The sequence below is a fragment of the Arabidopsis thaliana genome, chromosome 2 (assembly GCF_000001735.4).
Source record: "Arabidopsis thaliana chromosome 2, partial sequence".
NCBI lineage: Eukaryota > Viridiplantae > Streptophyta > Magnoliopsida > Brassicales > Brassicaceae > Arabidopsis > Arabidopsis thaliana.
The window spans coordinates 7,034,732-7,048,965 of record NC_003071.7 but is presented as its reverse complement, the minus strand read 5'-3'; the positions used below and the strand labels follow the sequence as shown (position 1 = coordinate 7,048,965).

General features: G+C 36.7%; 3 protein-coding genes, 1 long non-coding RNA gene, 1 other non-coding gene and 1 pseudogene across 7 annotated transcripts; 3 read left to right on the top strand and 3 right to left on the bottom strand.

Moving 5' to 3' along the window:
- The first annotated feature begins 421 nt into the window (after positions 1 to 421).
- Positions 422 to 3,428, top strand: AT2G16270 (uncharacterized protein). Its single transcript, NM_127183.3, has 3 exons — positions 422 to 806; positions 1,018 to 3,059; positions 3,139 to 3,428. The coding sequence occupies exons 1-3, from the start codon at positions 653 to 655 to the stop codon at positions 3,220 to 3,222; spliced, it is 2,280 nt and encodes a 759-aa protein (NP_179222.1). The 5' UTR covers positions 422 to 652; the 3' UTR covers positions 3,223 to 3,428.
- On the bottom strand, positions 3,306 to 4,151 carry GR-RBP1 (annotated as a pseudogene). The gene is made up of 3 exons: positions 4,148 to 4,151; positions 3,902 to 4,092; positions 3,306 to 3,808 (listed from the first exon to the last, which is right to left on the bottom strand).
- A 1,460-nt stretch (positions 4,152 to 5,611) lies between these two features.
- On the top strand, positions 5,612 to 9,284 carry AT2G16250 (Leucine-rich repeat protein kinase family protein; the record flags this gene model as incomplete). Of its 2 annotated transcripts, NM_127181.3 has the most annotated exons (4): positions 5,612 to 7,999; positions 8,291 to 8,416; positions 8,545 to 8,567; positions 8,653 to 9,284. In NM_127181.3, exons 1-4 carry the CDS (start codon positions 6,033 to 6,035, stop codon positions 9,282 to 9,284), a joined length of 2,748 nt encoding a protein of 915 aa, NP_179220.2. In that variant the 5' UTR covers positions 5,612 to 6,032. The 2 variants fall into 2 exon arrangements, with proteins under 2 accessions (NP_179220.2, NP_001324737.1); NM_001335468.1 differs by lacking the exons at positions 8,545 to 8,567; positions 8,653 to 9,284 and having other exon boundaries at positions 8,291 to 8,420.
- AT2G16245 lies at positions 8,374 to 9,289 on the bottom strand. The gene is made up of 2 exons (NR_140634.1): positions 8,991 to 9,289; positions 8,374 to 8,900 (listed from the first exon to the last, which is right to left on the bottom strand). It is a non-coding gene; the product is annotated as an other RNA (long non-coding RNA).
- Positions 9,290 to 9,800: 511 nt separating this feature from the next.
- Positions 9,801 to 9,872, bottom strand: AT2G16240. The gene has a single exon. It is a non-coding gene; the product is annotated as a tRNA-Gln (tRNA).
- A 698-nt stretch (positions 9,873 to 10,570) lies between these two features.
- AT2G16230 (O-Glycosyl hydrolases family 17 protein) lies at positions 10,571 to 13,588 on the top strand. Its single transcript, NM_127180.5, has 5 exons — positions 10,571 to 10,993; positions 11,174 to 11,542; positions 12,076 to 12,405; positions 12,628 to 12,901; positions 13,319 to 13,588. The coding sequence occupies exons 1-5, from the start codon at positions 10,640 to 10,642 to the stop codon at positions 13,501 to 13,503; spliced, it is 1,512 nt and encodes a 503-aa protein (NP_179219.4). The 5' UTR covers positions 10,571 to 10,639; the 3' UTR covers positions 13,504 to 13,588.
- Positions 13,589 to 14,234: the final 646 nt, after the last annotated feature.

Here is a 14,234-nt window from a genome sequence, read left to right as displayed (position 1 = left end):
ATGGGGTAGAGACGAACCTGATAGTTGTGTTTTCGATTTACCATCTTTTCGCATGTAGCATTGTATCTTATAACCATTGCTTCTGAACTATCATAAAACTATCGTTAATTATCATATTTCTCCATTTATCGCTTTTAACCTTGTTATTTCAAACACTGGTTATTCTCCCAAAACCTTATACTATATTTGAGTGGTGAACCAAATGATAAAAAAATAACAAACTTTTGCATTATTAAAAAAAAAAAAGAGCTAAAAATGATTACGTATAAAATAATTAATAACCCCTTTTTTTTACTTGGTCCACCTCCAGGCTCAAATCCTTTTTAATTCAATTTAATTATCAAATGAATTACGTATATCTCTAATAAAAGCTTTAGTAGTATTCATGAATCAGATTAGATCCTACAATTTTTGAAACAACCTTTTAATATTTCATCCCAACGGTCGAAAATATACAGTAGCCGTCATTTAAATCCTCAGATCTATCTTTCCAAAATTTACAAGTAGCCGTTACAATTTCTATCTCAAACTCTCTCCATCTTCAGGGCTTTTTCTTGATCTTCAAATTTCTTGTTTCATTGTTTCCTTTAACTAACAAAAAGATCTCAGATTTGTTACCAAATCAAACAATTCCGAACACTTTTAATCACTCATGGCTTCTCCTACCAACAAAAATCCCTCCTTTTCTCCTCCAATCCCTAACAGACCAAACCCTAAACCTAGAAACTCAGAAGCCGGTGATCCGTTACGCCGGAGTTTTGGTGGCAACCCTTTTCCGGCGAATTCAAAAGTCAACATCCCCTCAGGTTAGAGTCTTTCTCAATCCCTCAAAGTTTTGATTTTTAGATTAGGGTTTTGCTCAGTTCCTCAAAGTTTTGATTTTTAGATTAGGGTTTAACTTAGTCTTCGCGGAATAGTACATTCTCTTGGCTAATCATTGATTATTGTAGATTAAGTTCAGATTCTTTGATATGATTTTTGATTATTTGAGGTGTTGTGATGTTTGTGTTTCTTTAGATTTGACTAGGAGGAACTCTTTTGGTGGAGATAAAGAGAACGAGACCAAACCTGTTCAACTAACTCCAAAAGGTTCCAAGAACTTCATGTCACCAACAATTTCAGCAGTTTCTAAAATCAATGCGTCACCAAGGAAGAGAGTGTTGTCTGATAAAAACGAAATGTCTCGCTCCTTCTCTGATGTTAAAGGTCTAATCTTGGAGGATGATAACAAAAGAAATCATCACCGAGCTAAGTCATGTGTTTCGTTTTCGGATGTCTTGCATACTATTTGTATCGATGATGAGAAGAAGTTTGTGGAATCACATGACATGACTGTGACTGATTTTGATGAGAAGGAAGTTTATGAGAACAAAGGGATTACGTATTCTGATCCGAGGTTTAGGATTAGTCCTCGTCCTTCTGTTCCATATACATCTCCTGAGTTTGCAGCTTGTGAAGTTGATACATTGTTGCCTCCTTATGATCCCAAGAAGAATTTTCTGTCGCCGAGGCCTCAGTTTCTTCATTATAAGCCGAATCCAAGAATCGAGAAGCGTTTTGATGAGTGTAAGCAGCTTGAGGAACTTTTCATCTCTGAAAGCTCTTCTGATGACACTGAATTGTCTGTAGAAGAATCTGAGGAACAAGAGAAGGATGGAGCTGAGGAGGTGGTAGTAGAAGAAGAAACCGAAGATGTGGAGCAATCAGAAGCAGAGAGTGATGAAGAAATGGTTTGTGAGAGCGTTGAAGAAACAACAAGTCAAGTTCCAAAACAGTCTGGTTCCAGGAAATTCAAGTTCCTTGGTTGGTTTTTGGCTCTGGCTTTGGGGTATTTGTTGGTTTCAGCGACCTTTTCTCCACTGATGAAATCAAGTTTCAACGAGTTCCATATCCCAAAAGAGATCACAGAGTTTGCAAAAGCTAATAACTTGGATCAGTTGAGTGATAAGCTCTGGACTTTGACAGAATCATCACTTGTGTACATGGATAAGCTGATCTCACGTCTTGGACGAGGAAATGAGGAATATAGTCAGTTACAATTTCATAACTTGACATATACTCTTGAGGATAGTACTGTTTTCAAGCCAACATGTGTTGAAATCATTCAAGAACCATTACAAGAGAATAGCAGAAGTGAAAACAGTCTTGAAGATGGCTCTGTTAATGAGGAGGAGAGTGGAGCAGAAGAAAACTCTGAAGTTGTGTGTCAATTTGATGAACTAGCTGAGGTGAAACCGAGCACGGATATAGAATCAAATGACGGTGAAAGAAACTTGAAAGCTCTTTTTGAAGATGGCTTAGAGTTGAACATTGAAGAACTGAGAGAGTCTGAGATGAGTCCTGAAGAAAAGCTCGAAACCGAAAAGAAGTTGGAAGAAACTGAATCTGAAGCTATCTACATAAACCAGCCTGATGTTGAATTCGCTGCCATCAATGTGCACCAGCACATAGAGAGTGAGATACTTGTTGCTGAAAGTGGATCAGAAGAAAGTTTTGGAGAAATTGGTGATCTTCTTCATCTTGAAGTAGGGTCTTATAATGATTTAGCCAAAGGTGATGCTGAAAGTGGATCAGAAGAAGGTTTTGGAGAAATTGCAGCAGAAACTAGTGATGATCTTCATCTTAAAGTAAGGTCTTCTAATAAGGCGTATAATGATTCCACCAAGTTGATGATAGTATTGTCCTCCACGGTGCTGGTTCTACTCGCAGTGGCTTCTTTCGTATTCGCTAAGAAGACAAAACTCGTGGCTGCTACTAAACCAGCCCCTGAGAGTAACATGGAGCTAAACTTGAGTCATGTGCCAGAAGAGAATCTGGTGAAAGAGAAGCTCTTTTCACTGAATTTTGAGGAAGAAGTTGATGACAAAATGAGTAACAGTTTCCAAAAGAAGAGCTCATGCCACAAAGAACCTCAAAGCAAAGGAGGCAAGAAGAATAACAACAATAGCAGTAGCAGCAAGTTGAGGAGAGAATCAATGGCATCTTCAGCATCAGAATACTCCATTGGCTCTTTTTCTTACGGAAGTTTCACAACATACGAGAAGATACCCATCAAAAGTGTGAGTACCATCAATCAATGATCACGTAAAGTACACGTTTTGCATCGTTTTAGTACTAACCCATTTTATATATTCACAGGGTAGAGAAGAAGAGGAGATGATTACACCAGTGAGACGTTCAAGCCGGATTAAGAACAACAAACCTTCTGGTTCTGGTCTATGATAAAGAGATAGACATTTCATTTCAATCATTGCATCACTATGCAATCTTTTTAGTTTCCTAAGAATTAGAATTAGCTTTATGACTCCTTAAAATCTTCTGATTTGTACCAAACTAGTTGTGATTCAATCCAAAGTTTGTTTCTTTGTGTCAGTCTCAGTCGTTTAAAGTAAAAGAAGAAACAAAAGCATGAGACTTTTTTTTTTTTTTTGGTAACAAAGCATGAGACTAAACATCACAAGACTCAATTTCTCCAGCTTCCTCCTTCAGATCGCCCCTGACCACCGTAACCTCCGTCTCCATAACCACCTTCACGACGATCACCTCCATAACCACCACCGTATCCACCTCCACCGCCACGGTTGTAACCACCTTGATCACGTCTACCTCTGTAACCACCACTTCCGTAACCACCAACCATACCACCGCGAGTACCACTACCACGAGCCTGAGCCTAGTTAACAGTAATGTTACGACCATCAAGTTCTTGACCATTCATTCTATCGATCGCAGTCCTCATGGAATCCTCATCTTTAAAAGTCACAAATCTAAACCCCTTAGACCTCCCGGTCTCACGATCAATGATGATCTGATCCAATCCATAAACCATATAAAGTCGAGATTTTTATGATACAAAGAGAGAAACAGAGCAACACAAAAACAGAGTCACACTTTAACGGACCTTGGAGTCGAAAACTTCACCAAACTCGTTGAAACACCTCTCTATAGACTGTTCATCGGTGGCCCAAGCTAAACCTCCGACGAAGCATCGATACTCGTTGTCTGCATAAGCCACGTCCAAAGATTTGAGGAAGATGATGACGACGACGGTTCTATATAGAAGCGCGAAACCATGGTTACGTTGATTCGGTGCTTAACATGCATTCAGAAATATGATTAGAACTGTGACCAAAACACTCTCTTGGACGCATGATTTGTGCCACGTCACCAGAATCGAAATAATCTTGCTCTGATCCGATGGTTTAGATTTGACGGCTTATTTTGTATGTGTGGGGTCTCACGAAGAGGACATGTGTTAGTTATATGATCTTGAACTGGAAAACACAGATACAAACAACATTTGTACTTTCGGACACGTTGGATTTATTTAATAGCGATGCGGGATATGTAACAAAAATTAGGTAGTGATGTAAATTTGTTATCCGACGAAAGATGAATAGTTCATTGCTTTTTCTTCCCGAACAAATATCCTCAATTATGACTTAACTAGCTCGAGGTTAGAGAAAACTTTTCTATGGAAATAACAGTAATTGGAACGATTAATAAAATCATATACGCAACTGTAGCATATGAAAATTAATAAACAGTTTAAGAAAATTTCACATCACTTGTTCATATATTTTGAGAAAACTTTTGAGAAATTTTTAGCTCAAGAAAAATTCATCTCTATTAATGTCTACTTAATCACTATTTTCTAAATAAACCATAGTGAGACTTTGAACTAACATAATCATTCATTTTTCAAGTAAAATTAAATAAAAAAACTAAATATTTTCATTCGATTGGCATTGTTTAAATTGAACATTCTACAATAGAGAATTTGTTTCTATCAATTTTAAACTAAACATATATCAAATTTTTGGATCATATCAAAAAAGCTAGAAAATTCAATATCATTGTTTTTTAAAAAGAATACTTCAACATCTTTACAAAATCCTATAACCGATAAATATTTCATCCAATATTTTGAAAGAAAGTTGCCAACATTTCACATGTTTTTCTAGTTGATAATTTTCTATTGTACTGTATATGATTATATGTTGTAATAAATTGTTTAAAATGCAAATGATTACAGCGGTTGAGACGGACAAATACTATGCAGATTAAACCGCTTTTAATTTACCAATCATAAATTAGAATCTATAATAATATATACTAAGAAAACTGCCGTAAACCAATCATAAACCATTTTTACATACAAATAAGATTGATCCACAACGATTTATTATCTACTTGAAAATAAAACACACTTATATTATCGATGAATTTATCTATTCTGATTGCCGTTACCATTCGAACCAAAAAATTCAGAGTATTTAGAAAATTTTAGCAAGAAAAGAAAAAGATTCCTTTATTCGGCCAAGAATGGTGAATATAGGACGTGAGATATATTACTCCTTATATATCCGAACATTAAATTTACAACAATAATAAAACAGGAAAGAAGGAAAGAAAAAATCCCAAATAGTAATTGCGGCAACAGCTTAGCTGGCTTATGGCGGGATTACCGGGAAAGTCAAACCAAACATTAAAACGACGTCACTTTACCCCACACTAGGTTTTAATTTAATCTAATTTCAAAATTATTAATTAATCAGATTTGTAATTAATAATAAATTAATTTCGAAGTTTCTTGCAAAGACGAGAGAGAGAGGAGTGTCACAGTCTACAGTTGTTATCTCAACAATCTCGATCTTCTTCTTCTTCTTCTTTCTTTCTCTCTCTAAAGATTTTTTTCACTCAACAAATCACTTTTTGTTTTGTCTGATTTTAAGGATTAGTGAAAAATTTCTACTTTTTCTTCTCATAAATTAGGATTTAGAGAGAGAGAGAGAAAGAGAAAGAGAGGTGCTTTAATGTCTGTGAAGGTAGGAGCTGTAATTGGATCCAGTAACAGAGCAAACCCAGTTCGATATCTGTCTCTTTCTTCCTCTCTAAAGATCGAAAGACGTTATTTTTATTAGGGTTGTTGAATTGGGTATTTTGCTTAAATCCTGAAAAAAATAGTCTCTGTCTCTCTCTGGGTTTGGGTGATGAGTGTTGATGGGTCATTGGATTGAGTTTGATAAGCAATGGTTGATCAAAGAAGAAGCGCATTGGGTTTTGTCTTGTTGTTGTTGTGTTTGGTACTGTTCTTCGACTGTGTTGTTGTTGGTCAAACACAGAGTCGATTCAGTGAGAAACTCATTTTGCTTAATCTCAGGTCTTCTTTAGGGTTAAGAGGAACAGATTGGCCAATTAAAGGTGACCCTTGTGTTGATTGGAGAGGTATACAATGTGAGAATGGTAGTATCATTGGGATCAATATCTCTGGGTTTAGGAGAACAAGAATTGGTAAGCTAAACCCACAATTCTCTGTTGATCCTCTTCGTAATCTAACTCGTTTGTCGTATTTTAACGCGTCCGGGTTAGCGTTACCGGGGACTATACCTGAGTGGTTTGGTGTTAGTTTGTTGGCATTGGAAGTATTGGATCTTAGTTCGTGTTCTGTTAACGGTGTTGTTCCTTTTACTCTTGGTAATCTCACTAGTTTAAGAACTTTGAATCTGTCTCAGAACAGTCTTACTAGTTTAGTTCCTAGCAGTTTAGGACAGTTGTTGAATCTATCACAGCTTGATCTCTCTAGGAACTCATTCACTGGTGTTCTTCCTCAATCTTTTAGCTCTCTGAAGAATCTGTTGACTCTTGATGTTTCTTCCAATTACCTTACTGGACCTATCCCTCCTGGTTTAGGAGCGTTATCAAAGCTTATCCATCTGAACTTTTCAAGCAATAGTTTCTCGTCTCCGATTCCTTCAGAGCTTGGTGATCTTGTCAATCTGGTTGACTTTGATCTCAGCATCAATTCATTGTCTGGTTCAGTTCCTCAGGAGCTAAGAAAGTTAAGTAAGTTGCAGCTAATGGCGATTGGCGATAACCTTTTGAGTGGTACTTTACCAGTAGATTTGTTTAGTGCTGAGAGCCAACTGCAAACTTTAGTTTTGAGGGAAAATGGTTTCTCTGGTAGTCTACCTGATGTGTGCTGGTCGTTGCCAAAATTGCGGATTCTTGACATTGCTAAGAACAACTTCACAGGACTGCTGCCATATTCTAGTTATGATTCAGACCAGATAGCTGAAATGGTTGATATCTCTTCGAACACATTCTATGGAGAGCTCACACCGATTCTTAGACGGTTCAGGATAATGGACCTCTCTGGTAATTATTTCGAAGGTAAGCTTCCTGATTATGTGACCGGGGAAAATGTGTCTGTTACAAGCAATTGCCTTCGAAATGAGAGGAGACAGAAGCCGTCAGCAATATGTGCAGCATTCTATAAGTCTAGAGGATTAGATTTTGATGATTTCGGACGTCCTAATTTGACACAACCGACATCGAAAAATGCTTCTTCAGGGATAAGCCGCAGAACAGTAATTATATTGGCAGCAGTGGGTGGTGGAGTTGCTTTTATTCTTCTTTTTGTTATCTTGCCAATTATTCTGGTTCTATGCATGCGCCATAGACGCAGAGCGGCACAAAGAGGAAATAACGACAGGCCAAAACCTGCCGGGGAAGCTTCACAACAACCACCTAAAGGAGCACAAACCTTTGATTTGTCACGTCTTGGAAATGCATTTTCTTATGAGCAGCTTCTTCAGGCAACAGAGGAATTCAATGATGCTAATCTGATAAAACGTGGTCATTCGGGGAATCTGTTTCGTGGTTTCTTGGAAAATGGTATACCCGTTGTTATAAAAAAGATCGATGTGCGGGAAGGTAAAAGTGAAGGCTATATATCAGAACTGGAGTTGTTTAGTAAGGCTGGACACCAGAGGCTGGTTCCCTTTTTGGGACACTGCTTGGAGAATGAGAGCCAAAAGTTCTTGGTATACAAGTTTATGAGACACGGTGATTTGGCTAGCTCTTTGTTCAGGAAATCCGAAAACGAAGGTGATGGATTGAAGTCTTTGGATTGGATAACAAGGTTGAAAATTGCTCTTGGTGCAGCTGAGGGACTCTCTTATTTGCATCATGAGTGTTCACCGCCTCTAGTTCATAGGTACTACTCTCCTGCTCAGCTTCTCGTAATATAATCTTGATATTTTTTAAAGCATTGACATAGCAAGACTATTGGAAGTTGTTTTGTTGATTCTGTTTTTAGTATCATATAACCTTTCATGTTCATAATTAGTAAGATCTATTCAAGAATTGTTAGTGTATAGTTTCATAGATGGAGAAGCCCAATGACATCACCTGCTCCTAAATTACTTCTTGTTGATCTATGCTCTATTGCCTGATAAGAAGAAAAGCGAGAGAACTCATGTGTGTGTTTGTGTTCAATGTTAAATAGGGATGTACAAGCAAGTAGCATACTTCTTGATGATAAATTTGAGGTACGTCTTGGAAGCCTAAGCGAGGCATATGCTCAAGGTGATGCTTATCAAAGCAGAATTTCTCGTTTACTTCGATTACCGCAGTAAGTGCTTATTACATTAACAAACTCTCTGGTCCTTTTCTGTTTTACTTTGATTCCCTAACATGACTCTGTATGTTGTCTTGGCACCTACTAATGCTTCGCTGTCTCTTCTTTTCCTATTCTTGCAGATCGAGTGAACCATCTTCTTCAGGTATACACTTAGGAGAATAAAAATTTCATCAGGATATACCATCTCCGATTAACCGATAGACATCTGATTGGTTTATTCTTTTCAGGTGTAACAAATGCAATATGTTCGTATGATGTCTACTGCTTTGGCAAAGTGTTACTTGAGCTAGTAACGGGGAAGCTCGGGATTAGCTCGCCAGACAACGCACTTGCAAAAGAGTACATGGAAGAAGCTTTGCCATACATCAGCACAAACGAGAAAGAACTAGTAACCAAGATCTTAGACCCGTCATTAATGGTGGACGAAGACCTTCTAGAAGAAGTATGGGCAATGGCTATCATTGCAAAGTCATGCCTAAACCCAAAACCAACAAGAAGACCATTAATGAGACACATTGTGAACGCACTTGAGAACCCACTGAAAGTAGTAAGAGAAGATACCAACTCGGGTTCAGGCTCTTCCCGGTTAAGAACAAACTCGTCGAGAGGGTCTTGGAACGCTGCTATATTTGGGAGCTGGAGGCAGAGTGCGTCGGATGTAACAGCTGTTCAAGCGGGAGCAACAACAAGCGGTGGTGGTGGTGGTGGTGGTGGTAATGGTTTGAGAAACTCGGGGTCGCAAGGAAGTAGCGGAAGGAACAATAACAACAACGGGAATTCATCGTCGTCGAGAAGACGGCAATCTAGTGAGATTGTACCGGAACCTGCTGCTTATGGAGTAGTAGAGGATAATTTATGATTCGTTTCATCGATTCTTTTGTGTCGATAATAACAGAGGCAAAGAGAGTCCTCAAAGGTAGCATAATGTTAGATGGGAGGAGGATTTGTTTTTTCTTTCTTTTGTTTTGTTTTTGGGTTTAGGATTGGTGGGAGTTAGAAATGTTAGTTCACTCTTTGTTTTTGTTTTTTGGTTCAAACGTGGATTTTGTAAATTGTAAAATTCTTGGAGATTGGGTTTTGTTTTCGGTTTCTTTCTTATTGAAAGACCAGAAAACAAAACAAAACAAAAAAGTTGGGTTACATTTGTTTCAGTTCCACCATTACTTATTATTCTTGTATCTGATTTCGTACGTGTGAATTTTGTTGACTATTTCATTTGCACGTGGCAAGCTTTTGATATGTATTTGGACAAAAAGTGAAAGGAAAGATACTTCTTCCTTTTGTTGGATCTGATTTCGTACGTGTGAATATTGTTGACTAGTTCATTCGCACGTGGGAAGCTTTTGATTCATATTGGGACAAAAAGTAAAAATAAAGGTTCTACCGAGAATTGAACTCGGGTTACTGGATTCAGAGTCCAATGTCCTAACCGCTAGACCATAGAACCATTATGTTTAGAGACGTAAACTTATAATATATATACGTATGAACCAAAATGTTGAAGTTGTAGGATTTTTGGTCTGAGTTACCTGTAATTATATTTAATTATTTCATACACTGAACTTAATTTGAAAATTACAACATTACAAACAAAAATTGAAATTCTAATGAGTTACTTTTGCCAAATCTATCATGGTTAGAAACTTAGAATGATTAAATAGCTAAACTATATCCCAATATATAAGATGTTCTTATGTATTTTATTTTTGTCCATTATATTAAAACTTAAAATAAATTTTCATATTTTCTAATCATTTCTGTTATATGCAATATTTGCCACGATTGGTTGAATTGTTTTAAATAAATAAATAATATTTTGTAAAGAACATAAGTTTCTTAATATATGTGATTTAACTAAAACATCTTATAAGAAATTGGACAGCGGAATATTATTTTCTTGGGTTATTTTTGCCAATTCTCATTGATTTAATAAGTTGGTTGTTAATTGGCTATTTGACAGATTATTCCATACCAAACAAAATTTGAAAGAAATCTCCAAAAATATGATTAATACTGTAAACAATGGGGAAACCCATGCAAAGAAGTCAGCAAGTGGGTTGTAGTAAAATCAGCACATGTGATTATGAGCTTTGGGATTCTGCATAAACTTCTGTTCACTAACCAATTAATTATACTATATTACTCCCAACCCTTACACTAACTTATTACTCTTTTACATTTCAAATCTCACTTCCTCCACATTCCTCTGTCTTCATGGCTCTCTCCATCCTCTTCCTTCTCCTCTTCATTCTCTTCTCTATTTCGCCGTCAAATGCACAGTCGTTTATCGGAGTAAACTACGGCTTACTATCCGACAACCTCCCGCCACCTTCTCAAACGGCCAAACTCCTCCAATCTACCTCCATCCAGAAAGTGAGGCTATACAATGCGGATTCCTCCATCATCACATCCTTGGTTGGAACCGGTATTGGTATTGTTATCGGAGTAGCAAATGGCGATCTCCCGTCTATCGCCTCGGATCTCAACATTGCCTCTCAGTGGATAAATTCCAACGTACTTCCTTTCTATCCTGCCTCCAACATCATTCTCATCAATGTCGGCAACGAGGTGAATCTTTTTCTTTATCAAATTATTCACACAAGTTTTTCTAAAATTAATTTTCTTGATATTATTTTTGTAAACTCTTTTCCTCCAGATTAGGCAACTAATCGCGGAAAATGTTATTTAAATTAAATGTATGCTTGCTTGACAAAATAAATCTCTAAACCTCTCATCGTTGATATGTAGGTGTTGTTGTCAAATGATCTGAATCTTGTAAACCAACTTCTCCCGGCTATGCAAAATGTTCAAAAGGCTCTCGAGGCGGTTTCACTAGGTGGAAAAATCAAGGTGTCTACTGTCCATGCAATGACAGTACTAGGCAACTCCGAACCGCCATCAGCTGGTTCGTTTGCTCCTAGTTATCAGGCCGGTTTAAAGGGCATTCTACAGTTTCTTAGCGATACCGGGTCGCCTTTTGCCATCAACCCGTACCCGTTCTTTGCATATCAGAGCGACCCGAGACCCGAAACGCTGGCGTTTTGTCTTTTCCAGCCTAACCCTGGACGGGTAGACTCAAACACTGGAATCAAGTACATGAACATGTTTGATGCTCAGGTAATTAACTAAAGTTATAATATATAATCTCTCACGGGTTGGTTTCTGGACTATTAGTTAATGCGATACTATTATAACGTTATAATTTGAATTTTCTCTACAACTAAACATTTTGTTAAACTTGCTTTTCATATTGCAAAATATATAGGTCTTGGTTTTGAAATTGGTGGACCGTTTAATATCTAATTGATATAACTCACAATCCAGCTCAAACATTAATATTTTGATACAACGCATTTGTTTATTTGGTATCAATCTCATAGTATGGTTCATTTGTTATAATTTATTGTTGCACCGAGATCTTCAATTCTTTATTGTAATTATATAATGATTGTAAATCATGTAAGAAGTCTGTTAGTTGAACGTTGGAAATATAATTTATTATCCAACATAAAATATTCGGAACTTGTTGTTTCTCTCTACATTTCCACTAACTAGAAAGAAATCAAATAATCTCATTATAGTAAAGATAGAAGAAACATTTGTTTCTTGCCACACACGTTATACTGATCCAAATAGGGGGTTTTCCTTAGGTTGATGCAGTGCACTCAGCTTTGAAATCGATAGGATTCGAGAAAGTGGAAGTGTTGGTGGCCGAAACTGGTTGGCCATCAACCGGTGACAGCAACGAGGTAGGTCCGAGTGTTGAGAATGCTAAAGCTTACAACGGAAATCTCATTGCTCACTTAAGGTCCATGGTTGGGACTCCGCTCATGCCCGGAAAATCCATCGACACTTACATTTTCGCTCTCTTTGACGAGAATCTCAAGCCTGGTCCTTCTTTTGAGCAATCTTTTGGCCTTTTCAAGCCTGATCTTTCCATGGCCTACGACATTGGACTCACTAAAACTACTAGTAGCCAGGTACTACGATACCATAATAATTTCATTTGTTAAATATGTAAAAAAAATTTATATAACCGGGGGATCTTGGACAGACATCAACACTAATCTCCCACAGCGTGTGAAAAGCCTGATATTCTTGCTATTTAAGGCAAACGGAGTTGAAACTACTACACCACCATGAATTGGTTATTTTTCGAGATACTTAACCGTTTCTATTGAATCTTTTTTGGATGATAGTAGACGTCACAATCTCCACAGTTGGGAAAAGTAACATCAATGGGATGGTGTGTGCCAAAGGAGGATGCAACTCAAGAGCAGTTGCAAGATAGTCTAGATTGGGTTTGTGGGCAGGGAATTGATTGTGGCCCAATAATGCCAGGAGGAGTTTGTTTCGAGCCTAACAATGTCGCCTCTCATACAGCCTATGCCATGAATCTTTATTTCCAAAAATCTCCTGAAAACCCTACGGATTGCGATTTCTCTAAAACCGCCAGGATCACTTCTGAGAACCCTAGTAAGTTATTTTCCTCTTCATCTTTCATATCCTACTTGTTATAGAATCATGAGTTGGTAAGTATGCATTTGGTGGAAACAAATTTTACTAAGAGAAACCAATTATAAACTTATATTTGTTTTTTGTTTTGTTTTTTTAGTTCTTTTTCTGACCTGAAATTATATCTAAATTTAGGTGGAAGTTAGATAGCTAGGAATATGATACAGACTATTTGATATTAGATTTCTAAAGTTTTCATGTTATTCGTCTACATTAAGAATGCGAGTTATAGTTGTTACACATTTCCAACTTCTAAAACTTGAGTGGATTAATAATTAATTTATAAGACTACAAAAAAAAAAAGAGAGTCGTCTTACATTTTCCTATAATCACACACACTAACATTTCTTTTCATTGTTTTGGCTTTCTTGTTTATAGGTTATAGCAGTTGTGTCTACCCTAGAGCAGGAGATGGAAGCATAACAGGAGAGGTGACTAAATATGTGACTTCAGACAAAGCAACGGAGAAGAATGGATCAGAATGCTTCTCTTCTCTGTATTTGGCTCGCTTTATCATCTCTATTTATTTCTTCTGTCTTTTCCCCTCTTTGCGAATTATGTAGCAATTGCCTCTTAGTTCCTTTTTCAGATCATCTATCCTCTTATTTCACTTTTTGGGTTTTCAGGTTTAGGCCTCGAGCCCCATTCGGATATTTTACATATTCGAGTCGAGTTCGGTTTGCTTCGGATCCGAATCCGAAACTATAAGTAAAAAACAATCAAAAAATATTTGAAAGTAACTAAACTATCCGAAAACTAGGTTAAAATCTACCATAAATCCCTAAAAATATTCGAAAATATATGAATTAGCTGGAGGTCCACTAGTTCGGGTTCGGTTCATATATTACCCAAACCCGAAATACCATATCACCAAGATCCATTAGGGTATTTCTCAATAAAAGTTCGGATCAGGATCAGATTTTTTGGTTCGAGTTTTAGGTTTTTGCCAGGCCGATCCAGAACCTTATCACGGTTTAGTTTCAGGTTTGGGGTTTTGGTTTAATGATATAATTAGTTCGACTTCTAAGTGTATGTACGGACAGATTTACGTAGCTTTATATTTTTATTTAATATATTTTCCATATTGTTAAATATTTTTGTTTATAATTTTAGTAAAATTTTATAAAGAATTATTTCCTTGATTATCCTTATATTATGAATGTTAATATTTAGAATTTTTTTAATTCTTATTCTGTTTCCATATTTTTATTTAAGATATTTTCCATATTTTAAATATTTCATTTATAATTTTAGTAAAGTATTACAAATAAAACTTTGGAATTTGATGAAAAAT

What these genes read in the sequence shown, in the direction of transcription:
- AT2G16270 (NM_127183.3), top strand. Translation starts at nt 653, where the DNA reads ATGGCTTCTCCTACCAACAAAAATCCCTCCTTTTCTCCTCCAATCCCT. An exon ending in AAAAGTCAACATCCCCTCAG is followed by an intron (nt 807 to 1,017) that starts GTTAGAGTCTTT and finishes GTGTTTCTTTAG; the next exon opens with ATTTGACTAGGAGGAACTCT. An exon ending in AGAAGATACCCATCAAAAGT is followed by an intron (nt 3,060 to 3,138) that starts GTGAGTACCATC and finishes ATATATTCACAG; the next exon opens with GGTAGAGAAGAAGAGGAGAT.
- AT2G16230 (NM_127180.5), top strand. Translation starts at nt 10,640, where the DNA reads ATGGCTCTCTCCATCCTCTTCCTTCTCCTCTTCATTCTCTTCTCTATT. An exon ending in TGAACATGTTTGATGCTCAG is followed by an intron (nt 11,543 to 12,075) that starts GTAATTAACTAA and finishes GGTTTTCCTTAG; the next exon opens with GTTGATGCAGTGCACTCAGC. An exon ending in GATCACTTCTGAGAACCCTA is followed by an intron (nt 12,902 to 13,318) that starts GTAAGTTATTTT and finishes TCTTGTTTATAG; the next exon opens with GTTATAGCAGTTGTGTCTAC.